General features: G+C 45.9%; 1 protein-coding gene across 6 annotated transcripts in view; it reads right to left on the reverse strand.

Moving 5' to 3' along the window:
* dnm1a (dynamin 1a) overlaps window positions 1-20,082 on the reverse strand; it is a 113,076-nt gene that overhangs the window by 35,591 nt on the left and 57,403 nt on the right. For 5 of the 6 annotated variants that reach the window (XR_010456341.1, XM_064972084.1, XM_064972082.1 and 2 more), the window contains exons 11-15: window positions 18,061-18,147; window positions 17,536-17,606; window positions 17,319-17,370; window positions 16,781-16,795; window positions 12,157-12,270 (exon numbers count right to left, since the gene is read on the reverse strand). Coding sequence is in view for 5 of the 6 variants with exons in the window: in XM_064972084.1 (XP_064828156.1) it covers window positions 12,157-12,270; window positions 16,781-16,795; window positions 17,319-17,370; window positions 17,536-17,606; window positions 18,061-18,147 (339 nt within the window). In the remaining variant the exon portion in view is untranslated. The remainder of the gene's footprint in view (window positions 1-12,156; window positions 12,271-16,780; window positions 16,796-17,318; window positions 17,371-17,535; window positions 17,607-18,060; window positions 18,148-20,082) is intronic. The other variant, XM_064972086.1, reaches the window with a different exon arrangement.

A 20,082-nucleotide genomic window follows, 5' to 3' on the forward strand; every position in this document is an offset into this window, starting at 1 on the left:
CCACGTGTGAGATCCGCCACCTGACATAAATGGAGAGAAATAGTAAGAGAGGGAGAGTGAGAATGATGTTTTGTCATGTTCACTGGACTATCCCACTACTGCCATGTCTCTAACCAGTAGACTGTTTGACCTTTGCACACACACAAATAGACAAACACATACACACACACACACACACACACACACACACACACACACACACACACACCTCAACTTCTGTTCTGGTTCTGATTTCCCAGCAGTACACTCTTAGCATGCCCCCCCCCCCCACCACTGCCCAATTCACCAGTCCCCCTCTTTCTGATGGGGTGTTGGTGGTGAGGGGGTGATTGAGGGGGGCTAGGGGTGTGATGGGCGATGTAGACCAGTATAAAGAGCCCTTTATTCAAGCCGGACAGGGAGAGGAAATCAGCTTTAGAAGACAAAACAGAGCATAGAGAAGAGAGAGAGAGAGAGAGAGAGAGAGAGAGAGAGAGAGAGAGAGAGGGAGAGAGAGAGAGAAAAGACCACAGGGCCGCACATCTGGAGTTATTACAAGCCTTCCTTCTCGCCAAGAAACGCCGACATTCCTGCCCTGGCTACAAAGCCATGGAGCCTCTGCAGTCATCCAGCCTCCCTCCCTCCCACACACACACACACACACACACACACACACACACACACACACACACACACACACACACACACACACACACACACACACACACACACACACACACACACACACACACACACACACACACACACACACACACACACACACACACACACACACACACACACATTCAAACTCAATGACATACAACCAACACACTCACCCTAACACTTTTATACACACACACGCACACACACACACACACACACACAGTCCTCCCACACACATGCTTCCCCAAAAGCTCACCAGCTAGACAACCAATCCCTCTCCCCCCCCCTCCCCTCCCCTCCAGCCCCTGTTCCCCCCTGCTACAATTACACAACACACGCCTTCAAATTAATGCGCCTCACTTCCTGTTGACCCCTGACCTTCCACTTCTTGCTACCTCCCCAAAAGCCCAAGCTGTAAAAAACCTAAGACCCAGACAGAAGGGGAAAAGAAAAGAGGACAATAAGAGCTCCTCCTCCTCTCTCTCTCTCTCTCTCTCTTGCCTCCATCTCTCTCTCCTTCCCTCTCTCTCACCAAGGAAACTTTTGGTGACCATTCGTCTGCCACGTAAGCCTGCTGCTAGTCCTCACTCTGCCTCTCAGCGAGAATTCTCTCGTACTGAGGAGATAACCTCTGGACATTGCTGTTACAACTCTGTTACAACCTCCACACAACGTCTCTCCGCTCCAATGGACTGTCATGGACAGACAACAGGAGTCTACCTGAATCAACACTTCTCTGCTGGCAGAGGAAAGATGAGAGAGGAGAGAGGAGAGAAGAGAGAGAGGGGAAGATGAGAGAGGGAGAGAGGGAGAGAGGAGAGAGAGGAGAGAGGGAAAGAGGGAGAGGGAGAGATGGAGAGAGGGAAAGAGGAGAGAGGGGGAGAGGGAAAGGGAAAGAGGGAGAGAGGGAGAGGGAGAGAGGAGAGAGGGAGAGGGAGAGAGGAGAGAGGGAAAGGGTAAGAGGGAGAGAGGGAGAGGGAAAGAGGGAGAGAGGGAGAGATGGAGAGGGAGACAGGGAGAGAGGAGACAGGGAGACAGGGAGAGAGGAGAGAGGGAGACAGGGAGAGGGAGACAGGGAGAGGGAGAGAGGAGAGAGGGAGAGAGGAGAGAGGGAGAGAGGAGAGAGGGAGAGGGAGAGAGGGAGAGGGAGAGACAGGGAGTTGGAGGGTGAAAAAGTGGAGGGTGAAAAGGGGACTTCTCTCCGGAGAGACGTCAAGAGGTGAAAGAGGGAGAGAGGAGACGGAGAGCGAGAGTCCATTGACCAACCCATCCAGAACCCTCAAAATGGACTAGGTATCTCTATCCTTTCTGTCTTGTCCTCACCGTGTTAAGTGTCTGTGAAGGAATGGTGATGTAAACTGTGTTGGGTAGATGTGTGTTTGAGAGAGTTGGATGGATGTGAGTATGAGAAGTTGGGAATGAACCACTATCTATGTTGAGTGCGTTTCTCCACCGGTAAGTCTATCAGTGTTTTTGACCGCTTGGTGACTGTTTCCTGACCACAGCACTACAGATGGTTGCCAGTAAAGGAGCAGTGTCATCACCAAACAAACTTTACACTAAGATCAAAGAGTTCTTAGTTCACTGGTCATTTCTTAGGTGTAGTGAAAAACGGATTGTAAATATCCATTTTACCTCAACACATAAGTTCAATGAGGGCATACAAACTCCAGTCTAGTTAGCGAAGACACTGACTGTGAATGTGTCTGTGTGTGTGTGTGTGTGTGTGTGGGTGCGCGTGTGTGTGTATGTGTGTGTGCACATTTTCATCTGCTTTCATATGTAAAAAAAAAAAACACAAACTAATTTCAGAGACTACTGACACATTGCACAATTTTAAATCGTCTCCTCTGTGACTCATGACAGGGTTTCAAATGACTCTCTCTCTCTCTCTCTCTCTGCCTTTCTTGCTGCCTCTCTCCCTGCCTCTGCCTCTCTCTCTCTCCCTGCAGGACACAGGAAGGAATACTCAGACTGCCAATCACAACTCATCACTTCTCCCTGACCTCAGCCATTTACTCTCCCATTTTCTTTCTCTGTCTCTTCTCCAGACAAGACCTCTACTTCTTTCTACACTGTGCAGAAATCCCTCTTCCCTCCTGAGCCCACGGGATTGGTCAAATAGCTATTTTGGATACAGTGCAGATAACACAGTGAGTAGTGTGTATGTTTAGGTGTGTTCAGTGCCTACGTGTGTGTGTGTTTGTGTGTGCATGTGTTCAGTGTCTACGTGTGTGTGTGAGCGACTGTGTCTGCGTGCGCGTGAGCGAGTGTGTGCATATAAGTGTGCGTGCGTGTCTCTGCAGTGTGTGTGTGTGTGTGTGTGTCTGTGTGTGTGTGTGTGTGTGTGTGTGTGTGTGTGTGTGTGTGTGTGTGTGTGTGTGTGTGTGTGTGTGTGTGTGTGTGTGTGTGTGTGTGTGTGTGTGTGTGTGTGTGTGTGTGTGTGTGTGTGTGTGTGTGTGTGTGTATGTGCAGTATGTGTGAGTGTTTACATGTATATATGTGTACCTCCTTCACCCTCCTCCCTCGTGGACCAGCAGCCCGCCCCGCCTGCCCAGTGTTCAGACTACCTGTTCAGGAAGTAGTGGTTGCACAGTAGTCTGCACATTGGTTAGGCTGGGTGGGGAAGCGCAAGACTCAGGACACAGAGAGACAGCTAGCCAGTGGGTGACAGCAGCCAAAAAGACCGTGGCACTACTCTAGGCAAGCCTGGCACAGCATTAAGAATCCGAACCACAGCCTCAACCACAGAAACAGGCCATGCCCAACTATATACCTGTCTAGTACTGTTGTGTTCTGTTCTGAGTTGATGACTGACTGTATGTCCTGAGAAATTGAAATACAGTTTTTTTGAAGATCAGTCTGAGCCTACTTAGTGTCTAAGACGTCTGCCAGGTCGAATCCAGAAATGGTACTTTATATTTTGTAAATATTGTCATGGGCAAGAATTAAAACTGCAGATTTCAACTTTGCATAAGACTGTACATGCTATATAATTAAAATGTTACGGTTAAATGGGAAACACTGGTATTGGTAATGAACATCAATATACTAAAGATGGCTTCTACTGGAGTGGTTATATTTGTATGAAGAACCCAAATTATTCCAACCAAAGGAGGGTGACTAAGATACAGCATACAGGAGGGTGACTAAGATACAGTATACAGGAGGGTGACTAAGATACAGCATACAGGAGGGTGACTAAGATACAGCATACAGGAGGGTGACTAAGATACAGCATACAGGAGGGTGACTAAGATACAGCATACAGGAGGGACACTAAGATACAGCATACAGGAGGGTGACTAAGATACAGCATACAGGAGGGTGACTAAGATACAGCATACAGGAGGGTGACTAAGATACAGCATACAGGGGGGTGACTAAGATACAGCATTCAGGAGAGTGACTAAGATACAGCATACAGGAGGGTGACTAAGATACAGCATACAGGAGGGTGACTAAGATACAGCATACAGGAGGGTGACTAAGATACAGCATACAGGAGGGTGACTAAGATACAGCATACAGGAGGGTGACTAAGATACAGCATACAGGAGGGTGACTAAGATACAGTATACAGGAGGGTGACTAAGATACAGCATACAGGAGGGTGACTAAGATACAGCATACAGGAGGGTGACTAAGATACAGCATACAGGAGGGTGACTAAGATACAGCATACAGGAGGGGCACTAAGATACAGCATACCGGAGGGTGACTAAGATACAGCATACAGGAGGGTGACTAAGATACAGCATACAGGAGGGTGACTAAGATACAGCATACAGGGGGGTGACTAAGATACAGCATACAGGAGGGTGACTAAGATACAGCATACAGGAGGGTGACTAAGATACAGCATACAGGAGGGTGACTAAGATACAGCATACAGGAGGGTGACTAAGATACAGCATACAGGAGGGTGACTAAGATACAGCATACAGGAGGGTGACTAAGATACAGCATACAGGAGGGTGACTAAGATACAGCATACAGGAGGATGACTAAGATACAGCATACAGGAGGGTGACTAAGATACAGCATACAGGAGGGTGACTAAGATACAGCATACAGGAGGATGACTAAGATACAGCATACAGGAGGGTGGCTAAGATACAGCATACAAGAGGATGACGAAGATACAGCATACAGGAGGATGACTAAGATACAGCATACAGGAGGATGAAAGACCATAGATTGTTAACCCAAAGTGTAACTGTTGCTCTATGCTAAACAGAAGCTTACAATTAAGTCACAGCCTGAGCAACATAAATAAATGGTGATTGTCTCACGTTGACCAATTGGCAGACTACCTCCAAGAAAGCTCCATCTAAAGTCCCTGACATGAAATAAAATACTTGAACATATCTAAATGATGTCTATGCTTCTGATTATTTTCTAAGACAGGCTTATGTCTCATACTGTATGATGTCATGCGCCCCTGTAGTTTTTGACTAGACTGACCCAAAAGAGAAGGGGGTTTACATCGATGTACGTCTCTCTGTCTCTCTCTCTCTCTCTCTCTCTCTCTCTCTCTCTCTCTCTCTCTCTCTCTCTCTCTCTCTCTCTCTCTCTCTCTCTCTCTCTCTCTCTCTCTCTCTCTCTCTCACACGCACACACACACACACACACGCGCGCAATCGAGACTGATTCACTCGATATCCCGGCTCTCAGACTCTACCAGAGGAATGAAAACACACAGCAAAATGTTTCCAATTAACAGTCCGCTGTTGAGTGCAACTGCTTTTTATAAGATGCAGTCCTTGAGACACACACACACACGTTTTGGTGAGTGCTGTTGAGAGCGAGTGCCTCCTATTGCCCCCCAGGTTATTTACAGCTCAGATCTCCAGTTGAGACTCAAGACATTGCATCTGGACTGGGCTGCATGGAGACACTCCAACCACACACATAAACACACAAACACACAACAGCGTGAAGGGTACCACAGCAGCTCGATGACAACTATAGCATCGTTGCAAGCTAATGTGCTGTGCGTGTGTGTGTGTGTGTGTGTGTGTGTGTGTGTGTGTGTGTGTGTGTGTGTGTGTGTGTGTGTGTGTGTGTGTGTGTGTGTGTGTGTGTGTGTGTGTGTGTGTGTGTGTGTGTGTGTGTGTGTGTGTGTGTGTGTGTGTGTGCGTGCGTGCGTGTGTGTGTAAATAATGAGTGTCATGGGCTTGGCGTTGGCTCGTGCTTTTGAGGGTTTCTCTTAATTCACTTCTTCTCTGGTTCTCTGGTTCTTGAAGCTTTGGGGAGCTCTGTGCTCCAGGGATGCTTGATTCAAAGCCCTGGCATGTCTGGTAATACAAACCAGACCCCTAACCCCCCTAGACCCTACCCTCTGTGTGTGTGTGTGTGTGTGTGTGTGTGTGTGTGTGTGTGTGTGTGTGTGTGTGTGTGTGTGTGTGTGTGTGTGTGTGTGTGTGTGTGTGTGTGTGTGTGTGTGTGTGTGTGTGTGTGTGTGTGTGTTACAATACCGACTACTGAAGCAGCACAATAGTCTTGACCTCCCCCTCTTTTTTTTAAGCTGCCAGAACAAGGCATGGGTTCCCAATAATGAGAAGCTAGACAGTAAAATATAAAGCAAGTCCATTTTTTAAAGCTCTATATGTGTGTTAGTGTGGATGTGTGGATGTGTGGATGATCCTCTGTATGAAAACACAGACAGAAGCAAAAAAGCAACTCAGTTAAATAGTGAACTTAACATATGCCAGGTTCATTATAGAGAGTGTGTATGGTGTTCATGGGTGGATGAGTGTGTCTGCGTCCATCTGTGTGGGTGTACGTTAGCCAGTGTGTGCTCTGCATGCCCCTCAGTGTTCTTATGTATGTGACTGAGTGTGTAGAAATTAAAGCATGTCCACCTTGCCTAGACAAAGGCATGGCAAGTTTCTGTTCCCTGCTCATTAAGCCACACTAGTCCGTCTCCTCTGAGCTGGAGCAACGGTGCTATGTTAGTTTTGGGTCCCTGTGCTCAGAGAGACCGCAGAGTTCAAATAAATACATGTGGAGCAATGCCGAAAGAGGGAGGGAGGGGAGGATGAAGTTGGGGAGTGGGGCTCCTGACCTGTATGTGTGTTCGTTATTTGGGATAGGGCTCTGGGGATGGGGGAGGGAGGGAGGAGACCGGGACTTTTTTTCAGCGGGAGATGAAAGGAAGACCACAGCATCCTTCTCTCTGTCCCTGTCTCTCTGTCCCTGTCTCTCTGCCCCTGTCTCTCTGTCCCTGTCTCTCTGTCCCTGTCTCTCTGTCCCTGTCTCTCTGCCCCTGTCTCTCTGTCCCTGTCTCTCTGTCCCTGTCTCTCTGTCCCTGTCTCTCTGTCCCTGTCTCTCTGCCCCTGTCTCTCTGTCCCTGTCTCTCTGTCCCTGTCTCTCTGTCCGTCCCACATGGTCCTTGTCACTGCGGCCCTAAGCAGCTAACCAGAGACACTCCTCTCCTCCCCCCTCTACTCCTTTACACCCAAATCCCTCCCCTTTCTCTTCCTCTTTCCCTCCTCCTCTCTAGCCCCCTTTGAAATTAAATATGTTGATAAAGTAGCCTTGGGCCCGTATCCACAGTGTCTCAGAGTAGGAAATTGGTGCTGAGAATAGAGATATTTTACTCCTACACTTACGGGTAAAAATGTATGCTATGCATGAAGCCGCTTTATTCATAAGAGTCCTACCTAGTCGACAGATATTTAGGGGACCTCATGAGCTGCCCTAACCAGTTATGAGCTACCAGCAGGTGTCTTGATAAGAGAAAAAGACAGTGTGTCACTGGTTCCTGCGCCATAGACAGGTGATTGCTTTAGGGTTGAAAGAATGTTTTGATATTTCTATGTGATCAATCCATACATTTTCTGGACCTACATGCAACAGTATCTCTTGCACTTTTAACGACAGGGACTTCACAAGGCCTATTTCTCATAACATGCCTAAATACTTCTCACCACTTGGCTAATAAATGACCGCGTTTTTCTAAATGATGGTTTAATTACCTACAACGTGTTATTTCAAGTTATCCCTTTGGAGCGCAATGCCACATTGTTAAAAACAAAATATGCTTAAACTGAGCATGCCTCTAACGTGGGCTATTGCAGGCTTCTAGGCCGTGTGTTAACTTTCGTTGTGTTCGATGAAAATGATAGACCTTTCAAAAGTTGTATGCAACATTATCAGCAGGTGTCTTGATACCTGCCGTGCCAAAGCGATTTAGAGTTGTTAAACAGGAGTGACAAGTGTGTTGATATGATGGTAATATTGGCAAATTCGGATTTTAAAATAATCAAATCGATTTTTAAAAATGAAAAAGGGTTACGCATGCCAACATATTAGGCAATAATTAAGATGAGGCAAAGTGATTGTGTCAGGCAAAAATTATATAAAATGTTTTACCATTGCAACATTTGATGTACAGTCATATTCACAAGGGTTGTCTGAAGCATTCTATAGAGTTCACAGCTGGCGATGCCTCATCGCGATTGATTATTCCCTACCGTTTTTAACAATGTCAATGAGCATCATCGCTATCTGTCCTTTGCGGTACCTCAAACTGTCGTGATTATCAGCTGAGATCACATTTGATGGTTGGATTTTACTCCTGCATCAGAGTGGGTCATCCTAAAAACCTAGTCTGAGCTGGGAGATTTTTTTTGTCTTAAAGCAGATTTTAACAGGATTCTCAAGACCTTTTCTGAGATGCTTTGTGGATACGGGCCCTAGTCTTGAAGGGGAACATGCAGGCCGGCCCTGAAAGTGTGTGTGTGTGTGTGTGTGTGTGTGTGTGTGTGTGTGTGTGTGTGTGTGTGTGTGTGTGTGTGTGTGTGTGTGTGTGTGTGTGTGTGTGTGTGTGTGTGTGTGTGTGTGTGTGTGTGTATGTAATTGGAAACACACACTCAGCACAGGGCTCTGGTATGCACATGTGGGTGCCAGCTTTGGTGTCTGACATGCTGGGGGGCCCTGTCTCACTTTGAACAGACCCTCTAAACTACCTCTCTCCCTCTCTCCCGCTACAGCCCCGATCACCCCCACCCTCTCTACTTCCACTAACTCCCCCCCTGACAAAAAAAACATCCATTCACCCTTCTCATCACCTTTAGTGTGTAAAAGAACAGACTCTTTGTTATGTAGAAAAAAATATAATATAAACCTTTCTGTTAGAGAGACACAAACAAACTCTATTGTGCTGCTTCAGTAGTAGGTATTGTAACACACACACGCACACGCACGCACACACGCAAACACACACACACACACACACACACACTTTCAGGGCCGGCCTGCATGTTCCCCTTCAAGACTAGGGCCCGTATCCACAAAGCATCTCAGAAAAGGTGTTAAGAATCCTGTTAAAATCTGCTTTAAGACAAACACAATCTCCCAGCTCAGCCCAGTGATGTGAGTCAGTCAGTGGAGTGACTGTGGCTAGGGCATGGAGACAGGCAGACTGTGGCTAGGGCATGGAGACAGCCAGACTGTGGCTAGGGCATGGAGACAGCCAGACTGTGGCTAGGGCATGGAGACAGCCAGACTGTGGCTAGGGCACGGAGACAGCCAGACTGTGGCTAGGGCATGGAGACAGCCAGACTGTTGCTAGGGCACGGAGACAGCCAGACTGTGGCTAGGGCATGGAGACAGCCAGACTGTGGCTAGGGCATGGAGACAGCCAGACTGTGGCTAGGGCATGGAGACAGCCAGACTGTGGCTAGGGCACGGAGACAGCCAGACTGTGGCTAGGGCACGGAGACAGCCAGACTGTGGCTAGGGCATGGAGACAGCCAGACTGTGGCTAGGGCATGGAGACAGCCAGACTGTGACTAGGGCATGGAGACAGCCAGACTGTGGCTAGGGCACGGAGACAGCCAGACTGTGGCTAGGGCTTGGAGACAGCCAGACTGTGGCTAGGGCACGGAGACAGCCAGACTGTGGCTAGGGCATGGAGACAGCCAGACTGTGGCTAGGGCATGGAGACAGCCAGACTGTGACTAGGGCATGGAGACAGCCAGACTTTGGCTAGGGCACGGAGACAGCCAGACTGTGGCTAGGGCTTGGAGACAGCCAGACTGTGGCTAGGGCACGGAGACAGCCAGACTGTGGCTAGGGCATGGAGACAGCCAGACTGTGGCTAGGGCACGGAGACAGCCAGACTGTGGCTAGGGCACGGAGACAGCCAGACTGTGGCTAGGGCACGGAGACAGCCAGACTGTGGCTAGGGCACGGAGACAGCCAGACTGTGGCTAGGGCACGGAGACAGCCAGACTGTGGCTAGGGCACGGAGACAGCCAGACTGTGGCTAGGGCACGGAGACAGCCAGACTGTGGCTAGGGCATGGAGACAGCCAGACTGTGGCTAGGGCATGGAGACAGCCAGACTGTGGCTAGGGCATGGAGACAGCCAGACTGTGGCTAGGGCATGGAGACAGCCAGACTGTGGCTAGGGCACGGAGACAGCCAGACTGTGGCTAGGGCATGGAGACAACCAGACTGTGGCTAGGGCATGGAGACAGCCAGACTGTGGCTAGGGCATGGAGACAGCCAGACTGTGGCTGTCTCTAACTTCTAATAGATTTGCAAAGGGTTCTGGGATTGTCTTTGACCAATCTGATCTGGTTCAAATCGTGTCAGGTTCTATTATCAGAACAAGCCTTTTGAAACACAACCAGCAAACTACACCAGCACATTTTACTGGGAAAACTCAGCATCTGACTTGGAATAAACTATGGAAAAGAAACATTGAATCTTAAAGTAAAACGTCTTACAGGTTTTTTTTACAATTGCGGCCACTTTTTCAAAACTCTTCACACAGTTCTCCTAACCAACTTTCAGCTTGCCACGGCAGTTAATTTCACATCCAAAATGCACTAAAACTACCAAAACACATACATGTCTCAAATCAACTCATTCTTCTATAACACAAGCAAAGGTTGTCACCCAACAAGCACACTTTGTCAATCATAAAACAATTACCTAAAAAACATTAACAACAGGTAGCATTACACAATGTTTTCTTTTGTAAAATGTCTTCACAAGACAAGAATGACACCTCTCTACTGTTTAGAATACGCTGCAGTTTACGTTACAGGAATGAATCAGACATGATGCAATATGCTTCAATATGTTTTATGCCATTGTTTCTGATGACCAGAGAAGCAATTGCAGTTTCCTGCACAGCAGTGAAAATCCTACCTCTCCCACCTGTGGGAGGTAACTGTCAGGTCCTACGCAGAAATACAAAAACAATTACACACAAGTGGGTTTGGAGGCTTTGCTCAATTGACTTCTGTAATGTGCAGTTCAGTCAGATGCCCTTGCAGAATGCACATCTTACCTGTTGTTTTGCCAGAAACATCTCAGAATAGATGCCACTGTTGAGCGTTGCAGATTTGGTTGCACTCTCAGACCAGCCTCTCTCATTGATAGACCATGAATTATTACATGATCAATTATAGTGGCCCAAATCTCATCTGAGACTACAGCTTTTGATCTTCCTCTCAGTCTTCTTCGCATATGTACTCCTCTCCCTCTCCCTCTCTTCTTCCTCTGTCAGCCACTTCTCTATCTCTGGCTGGGTCCATGTTTACATTACAGTGCAGCATTATTCCCAAGATGTCCCCTTTTGTATAGATGGTAATGTAATTGAAAGACCAACACCTGGGTAGGTGTTCATCTACAATGGGAATCAGCTGTGGTTGGTCGAATTGTTTTGATAGTATTTAATTCTTTAGATTTGGAATATATTTCAGTATGGTATTACTGTAGAAATGTAGCAAATTGCTGTCTTATTCAATGTTAGGTTTTGAAACTTAAGTTTAACAGTTTTGAAAAGAGTATGTAAACATGTGCAAATTGACCTGTAGGAACATAGAGTTTTGCTGGAGGTTGTGTCTGAGTTAGAAAATAATTCATGAAATTTGAAAGATGTAGTCATTGAAGGCATTTTGTGCCAAAGCAATGAAAAATGATCCACGGTTTAGCCCTCATAGACTGCTGTTGTGCTCACTGTGTGAAGAGTTTTGAAAAAGTGACCTAAGTTTTGAGAAATTATTCCTAGCGATTGTAAAAAAATAAATAAAATAAAAACTGTAAAGTAAAACTTAAAGTATCTCGCTGAAAGAATTCTATTAGTGGTTTTGTAAAAAGCTACCGATAATCACCGGTGAGTTGTGGTTAAATGGAGACACCTCACTGTGATGGGATGACGTGTCGTGTGCTGGAGGTAAAGACAGGAGCAGCATTTCAGTGCTCTTCTATTGTCATTCCATCCAACACAATACAGCCAATGGAAATGAATGTAATAAGACATTCTATGAGAAACCTCCTTATGTGAGCTCCTTCCCCCCAAAACTGTGACAGAACCGGGACATAAGCAAATGAGGTACCTTCATTAAATCACTCTGGTATGAAATCCTTTCTATAAAATCTAAACTGAGAGGTGACACATAAAAGGATCATGAACCAGCAGAGGCCAGTGTGTTTGTAAGCCCTTGTGTCTTTGTGCGCACAAGTGTTTGCATAACCAAAGCATCACCTCATCATCCTTGTACCAGGACAGGGACTCAGCGGTCAGGACGAACCAGTACTCCTTGGCTCCTCCCTTCATGATGCCAATGTTGTTGATGGTCAGCCAGCCCTTCCTGATCACCTGAGAGAGAGAAACAGAGGGACAGAGTCAGAGAGGCAGGCATACACAAAGCTAGCCTTCTCTATCCCCTCCCAGTCTGTGTATGTATAGCATGTGTGTGGTATCACATCTCACTACTGTCCCTAGTGGCCATAGAGAGTCACTGCAGGGGACACAACATGGGACAAATGGGGCTGGATCTGTGGGCTTATCTACTACCATCGAAGCACAACTATCCTTGTGATTCTATCAGTGTCTCTCCCACACCATAAACATAGAATGCATATGCCTCTGTATTTACCTTAAACCGATCATTAACCGCTCCTCTCTCCGGCTGAATGAGGATGTGGAGAGAACATTACACAGCTGTGCCACGGACAGAGCACAGTGCACCGGGCATAGGCCATTCGCAATGCACAGGGGCAGGCAGCACACTGGCACACTGGCCAGCTAGAAGGTAATACATCGAGGGAAGGCAGGCAACACACTGGCACACTAGAAGGTAATACAGCGAGGGAAGGCAGGCAGGGACAAAGGAGGACAAAGGAGGACAAAGCTATGTGGAGCTTTATAAACTGAGTGGTTTGAGCCCTGAATTCTGATTGGCTGAAAGCCATGGTATATCAGACAGTATACCACGGGTATGACAAAACGTTTAGTTTTACTGCTCTAATTATGTTGGTAACTAGTTTATAATAGAAATAAAGAACCTTGTGGGTTTGTGCTATACGGCCAATATACCACGGCTTGGGCTGTGTCCAGGAACTCCGCGCTGCGTAGTGCACAGCCCTTAGCCGTAGTATATTGCCCATATACCACCTCCTTGGGCCTTATCATTTAAGTAAGGCTGCTTTCGAACCGAAACACATGCAGCGCATATGTGGATGCAGGGTTGTTTCGTGGTTGTGGGGTGTGGTGGGGTGGAGAGAATGATCATTTGGTTATTAGCTGACGGATGCCGAGTCATCATGTGTCATGTCAAAACTTCTGTTTTCTCAAACCTTTCTGTTGGGCAGCGGTTGTGTTAGTACAACCAACTGCTTACTTGCCCCTTCCATCAAGGCATTGTTAGTCATTATATTGCCTCATATTGGGTGGTTTGAAAATCCACTAGATGGGTAGAGGGGGAGGTAAAAGGGAGATACTAGGGGAGGCTGTTAGTCAAAGCGGCTGCTGAAACGGGGGAGAGCAGATCTAGGCGGTAAGCGCAGCCAGCTAAACAGGAAACAGCGAGGGCCAATGTGTTTACACTGCCCCTAAGCCCTTTGACCCTCCCGCTTGGGCGGTCACTATGGAAACTGACAGGGTGTGCCTCTGGAGGTGATGTATTTATCTGTGCTGCACTGAGAGACGTTCCCCCTCCTTCACTAGATAGTTAGGCTCTATCAACACACACACAGTTAGAGAGAGAGAGAGAGAGAGAGACAGAGAGAGAGACAGAGAGAGAGACAGAGAGAGAGAGACAGAGAGACAGAGACAGAGAGAGTGACAGCGAGAGACAGAGAGAGAGACAGAGAGACAGAGACAGAGACAGAGAGAGAGAGAGAGAGAGAGAGAAATGTAATTGAGAGAGAGATGGAAAATAGTGTAGAGTAAATTAGATGTAAATTAGTGTAGAGTAGAATAGAGTAGAGTAGAATGGTGTAGAGTAGACTAGAGTAGTGTAGAGTAGAGTAGAATAGTGTAGAGTAGATTGGAGTGGAGTAGAATAGTGTAGGGTAGAGTAGAGTAGAGTAGAATAGTGTAGAGTAGAGTAGAATATAGTAGTGTAGAGTAGAGTAGAGTAGTGTAGAGTTTAGTAGAATTGTGTAGAGTAGAGTAGAGTAGAATAGTGTAGAGTAGAGTAGAGTAGAATTGAGTAGAGTAGAGTAGAGTAGAGTAGAGTAGAGTAGAGTAGAGTAGAATAGTGTAGAGTAGAATAGTGTAGAGTAGAGTAGAATAGAGTAGAGTAGAATAGTGTAGAGTAGAATAGATTAGAGTAGAATAGAGTAGAGTAGAATATTGTAGAACAGAGTAGTGTAGAGTAGAATAGAGTAGAGTAGAGTTGAGTAGAATAGTGTAGAGTATAGTAGAGTAGAATAGTGCAGAGTAGAATAGTGTAGAGTAGAGTAGAGTAGAGTAGAGTAGAGTAGAATAGAATAGAATAGTGTAGAGTAGAGTAAAATAGTGTAAAGTCGAGTAGAATAGTGTAGAGTAGAGTAGAGTAGAGTAGAATAGAATAGTGTAGAGTAGAGTAAAATAGTGTAAAGTCGAGTAGAATAGTGTAGAGTAGAGTAGAATAGTGTAGAATAGTGTAGAGTAGAGTAGAATAGAATAGAGTAGGATACTGTAGAGTAGAATAGTGTAGAGTAGAATAGTGTAGAGTAGAGTAGAATAGAGTAGAGTAGAGTAGAATAGAGTAGAGTAGAATAGTGTAGAGTAGAATAGAGTAGAGTAGAGTAGAGTAGAGTAGAATAGTGTAGAGTAGAGTAGAATAGAATTGAGTAGAGTAGAGTAGAGTAGAGTAGAGTAGAGTAGTGTAGAGTAGAGTAGTGTAGAGTAGAGTAGAATAGAGTAGAGTAGAATAGTGTAGAGTAGAATAGAGTACAATAGAATAGTGTAGAATAGAGTAGAGTAGAATAGTGTAGAGTATAGTAGAGTAGAACAGAGTGGAATAGTGTAGAGTAGAGTAGAATAGTGCAGAGTAGAGTAGAGTAGAGTAGAGTAGAGTACAGTAGAGTAGAGTAGAGTAGAGTAGAGTAGAGTAGAGTAGAGTAGAGTAGAGTAGAGTAGAATAGAATAGAATAGTGTAGAGTAGAGTAAAATAGTGTAAAGTCGAGTAGAATAGTGTAGAGTAGAATAGTGTAGAATAGTGTAGAGTAGAGTAGAATAGAATAGAGTAGGATACTGTAGAGTAGAATAGTGTAGAGTAGAATAGAGTAGAGTAGAATGGTGTCAAATAGAGTAGTGTAGAGTAGAGTAGAATAATGTAGAGTAGAGTAGTGTGGAGTAGAGTAGAATACTGTAGAAGAGTGTAAATAAAGAGTGAGAAAGAGACAGGGGGGTTAAAGAGAGAATAAGAAGGAACTAGAAAGTGTATAGTGATGTTTCCTCTTTATAAATGGCTTTGTATAACTGGTATAGTTGAGATCTGTGATCGGTGAAACAGCACCACTGGCCTCCCCTTCCGCATCTGTTATTGTTTTAGTTTAGAGGAGCATCGAGCATCATGGTCAGAGAAAATCATAGTACATGCTGTGCTGTTCTATCACCCGTGTGCAATGATGTGTTATGATGTCCGAGGGAAAAAACATTGTTCGTTGTTGTAATATTGCAAACGGACAGTTCCACTGATAAAGATGAGAAACCAATGGCCTGCTCCCACATTAAAGCTACAGTCTCCATCCCTCTGGGATCTGTTGTTATTGGAGGACACATAGCTGCCTTCTTTATCTGGTTCAAGCTAAGGCTAGGTGTTGACTGGCTACCCAAACTCCTTTCTCCGGCCAAACACTACGCCATGCCCACGGACCTTAGGTTCTTCTCCACAACGAGTCTGGATCTGAGTACAGTCCCGACGATTTCTAGAACGCAAACACATTCTAGCCATTCTGATTGGTCCCAGAAACCAATGGGTTGGGCCAGATCCAGAACACATCTCACACCAATTTAGTACTCTGATTGGTTAGAGATGATGCAATCGCTGATGGCTTTGTTTTGTACAACATCGCTCATTTTACGTCACCACAAATGGATGTCAACGATGGCAGTCTCAGACTGAAGTACGTAACGTTAGGGAACATAGAGAAGCAGTAGAACTCAGTTTGAGTCGTCGGGCAAGACTAAGGGAGCGTCGAGCGATCACACGGCCAAGGAAAATGAGGCTCAACTGTTTCGGCAACAAGCTTTGAAATGTGACGTCTCCAAATGGTGTTGTTTCTATGGGAGAGAGAGACGTCTACACATAAACAGAAGGTGTGCATTATGCAACGGGAAGGCCTGTCTGGTCTCAACCCCTCTGTGTTCTGTCTATGTCTGGAGGGGGTGGGGGGGGGGGGTGTACTGTGGGGTGTGCTATTTTTCCTCTCATGCTGGTTTCTAATGGGAGATGAGCAGCACTAGCTGGGTACTTTTCTATTGTTTTGGATGGGAGCACTGCCTGGAGGAGGGAGGAGCTCCCTAAAGAAGCCCCAGAGAGCTCCCTTAGCCACCTGTCCATCTACAGTAATGAGAAGCTCTTACCACACACACACACACACACACATTCTAACAAACACAGAACCACACACACATTCTAACGCACACACATACTAACACACTCTCAAAGAAACACGCATACGCAAGGACGCACGCGCACTAACACACACATTCTAACGCACACACACATACAATAACACACTCCCAAAGAAACACACATATGCAAGCACACGCGCGCACTAACACACACTAACACGCACACGCACACACACACACGCACACGCACACACACACACACACACACTAACACACTAACACACACACACACACTAACACACACACACTCTCTACTCACCATGATTTCATCCTGCTAAAGCAGAACAGTTGTAGTGATAGAGGTGAAGAGAAAAAGACAACAGAAAGAGAAGTCCCTCAGTAGAAACAGAGATAGAGTGGGAACACAACTAACACACTGCACTACTAAAGAATAACAAAGGAACAATAGAATTTATTTGAGAACAAATGGAGAAGTAATACAAACTCACTCAAAACTGCACTCACTTGGAGCCATAATCTGGTTTGGGAATAGCTCAACATAGACTTTAGGACTAGGGTTGCAAGATTCTTGGAACTTTCAATAGAGTCTCTGGGTTTCCCGAAATCCAAGTTGGAGAATCCCTGATTTCCTGCTTATTTCTTCATGATTCCAGGAATCCTTCAACCAGGATTTTTGGAAGTTTAAACGTTATTGAAAGTTATCCAGAATGTTGCAACTCCACCTAGAATCTTGCATCTTGGGCCATTACAATGCTTTCTGAAAAGCCCATCAGGACAAACATCATAGTGAATGTACTGTAGGACTATCTGTAGGTGCTGTACTGTGCCTATAGTACCTTGTTGCCAGGTTGCTTCTTCTGGGCCACCTGGCTGCTCCTCTGCTGAGCACTACAGAGGTAAACATAATCATAGGTTAGATTGGTAGACACACCTAAACACAGGAATCATTAGTATGTCAGGGTAGGTCAAAGTTCACAGACTGTACTGTGTCTGTACAGGGTTATCTGTTCTAATCGACTGTATCAGGAAAGTGGTCAAAAGGGCGACACTCACTTGGCAAAGCCAATGAAGTCCTCATGGTTGGTGTTCATGTAGGCCAGCTCAATGTCAATCAGCAGCATCACCTAGATGGAGGGACACACACCAGGAGTTATTAGAGTTAGGATTAGACATAACAGTTTGAATTGGGAAGATAGTCACTGGTGTAGTGGAAACCCCCTGCAGGCTCCTGGGGCCCACCCGCCCGTCATCTCACACCCATCTCTAAATTGGATTACTTTTTCAAACAAATCATTTTGACAGCAACCCTCCTATTTAATCTCCACGTGTAGTAAGGGAAGTGTTTGTGTTGTCCATTCTACCTGGTAGTAGTCGCTTTTTTAGGGCGGGGCGCAAACTCCAAACTTTGCAGTGGTCCACAGAAACTGCGCTACGCCAGTGTGTGTGTGTGTGTGTGTGTGTGTGTGTGTGTGTGTGTGTGTGTGTGTGTGTGTGTGTGTGTGTGTGTGTGTGTGTGTGTGTGTGTGTGTGTGTGTGTGTGTGTGTGTGTGTGTGTGCGCGCGCGCGTGTGAGTGTCACCTGGTCCTTGGTGCGACTCTCGCGGTCTCGGATATGCTGGGTGACAATCTTGTCCATCTCCTCCCTCAGCATGGGGTACTGAGCCAGCTGTGGGTACAGGACAGCACAGGGCACACCGTGTGGGTAGGGAGGCACAGTTCAGACACGGACCAGACACAAAGCACAGCCAACACAGCCAACACTGCCAAACACACACACTCAACTACTAACAGCACAAAAACATACAGTGCACACACAACAAGAGCACAGCACAGACTCTGCCCTAGTCACAACAATGTAAGTTCATCAGTGTTAATATTGACTTTTCTTAGTGTGTCTATCTTTCCACAAGGGGTTAATCAAATTACAAGTCAATGAATAGTGCAAAGTCTGTATTACTGCCATAAAACACGAAACAGACTTCTGCCCAACAAATAGTCTTCTGCCCAACAAACAGTCTTCTGCCCAACAAATAGTCTTCTGCCCAACAAATAGTCAGAGTCTGGTGGAAGGGAGGAAAGCCAACTGAATCACAGAGTCTGGTGGGAGGGAGGAAAGCCAACTGAATCACAGAGTCTGGTGGGAGGGAGGAAAGCCAACTGAATCACAGAGTCTGGTGGGAGGGAGGAAAGCCAACTGAATCACAGAGTCTGGTGGGAGGGAGGAAAGCCAACTGAATCACAGAGTCTGGTGAGAGGGAGGAAAGCCAACTGAATCACAGAGTCTGGTGAGAGGGAGGAAAGCCAACTGAATCACAGATTCTGGTGGGAGGGAGGAAAGCCAACTGAATCACAGAGTCTGGTGGGAGGGAGGAAAGCCAACTGAATCACAGAGTCTGGTGGGAGGGAGGAAAGCCAACTGAATCACAGAGTCTGGTGGGAGGGAGGAAAGCCAACTGAATCACAGAGTCTGGTGGGAGGGAGGAAAGCCAACTGAATCACAGAGTCTGGTGGGAGGGAGGAAAGCCAACTGAATCACAGAGTCTGGTGGGAGGGAGGAAAGCCAACTGAATCACAGAGTCTGGTGGGAGGGAGGAAAGCCAACTGAAATCACAGTGAAAGAAAATAAGCTGACGTCTGGCATCCTTTGCGTTTGCTGTTCAAGGTCACTGGATCACATTGGATTCAATGAGATCCTTCTCTTCTATCGTTTGATTTATCACTTCCTGGCCTGGGCCCAAATACACAGTAGGCAACATTGAGCTCTTTAAGGCTTATTTATATGTGTAGACAGATAGCCATGTCATTGACGACTATTATATAACAGTATTAGTGTCTTCCTTCTATACTGTCATCTAAACACAAGTCCTGGTGACTTATAGTACACTGGTTCTTTGGCTTTGATGACACATTGCAGGGCTATTTCACATACTGTGCTATAATGCCATGTCGGGCTATTACTAATACAGATGTAGGGTCTTAATTTGATCACCTTGTTGCAGTCGAACTTTCTTGCAATGCAGGTAATGTTCAACTTGTACTGTAGTTCAGGTTTAAAAAATTCAGAGCTGATTTTTCCCACAAATGTAGCAACCCCTAAAAAATGTAAATTTAGTATAAAACTCACATTTCCTGTTGCTGTAGGATTATTTGGCTCAAATTAAGATCCTACATCTGTACTACTACCTTATGGCCAGGTGACTTACTAGAGCAGATATTAAATTGACCAATCAAAATAAGACTGATATTAGTGGCATTTTTAAATTTAAGACTAATTAACCAATGTGTCATTGTAACTTTCACATCCACAACATAGTTCCAGCGCAGCCAGTTAGGAATGTTCTGTTTGACAGAGATGCATCGTAAAAAGTACTTTGATATACAATAACTCATACAAACAGGGTATGGGCAGCATGTAGGAAGATTGTTACACACAAACACACACACACAATGCATGGGGAGCAGGGGGAGGACGAGGAGAGAGAGTGAAGAGGGCAGAAAGACCTCTTGTGGATTTTCTGTTTTATGGTCTTGAAAAAATCCACGAGAGGGCTCTTTTACATTTTTTCAAAAATGTGCTTGAAGAATAAACAAGTCAGTGAGA

Source organism: Oncorhynchus masou, chromosome 8, assembly GCF_036934945.1.
Source record: "Oncorhynchus masou masou isolate Uvic2021 chromosome 8, UVic_Omas_1.1, whole genome shotgun sequence".
Classification (NCBI taxonomy): Eukaryota; Metazoa; Chordata; class Actinopteri; order Salmoniformes; family Salmonidae; genus Oncorhynchus; species Oncorhynchus masou.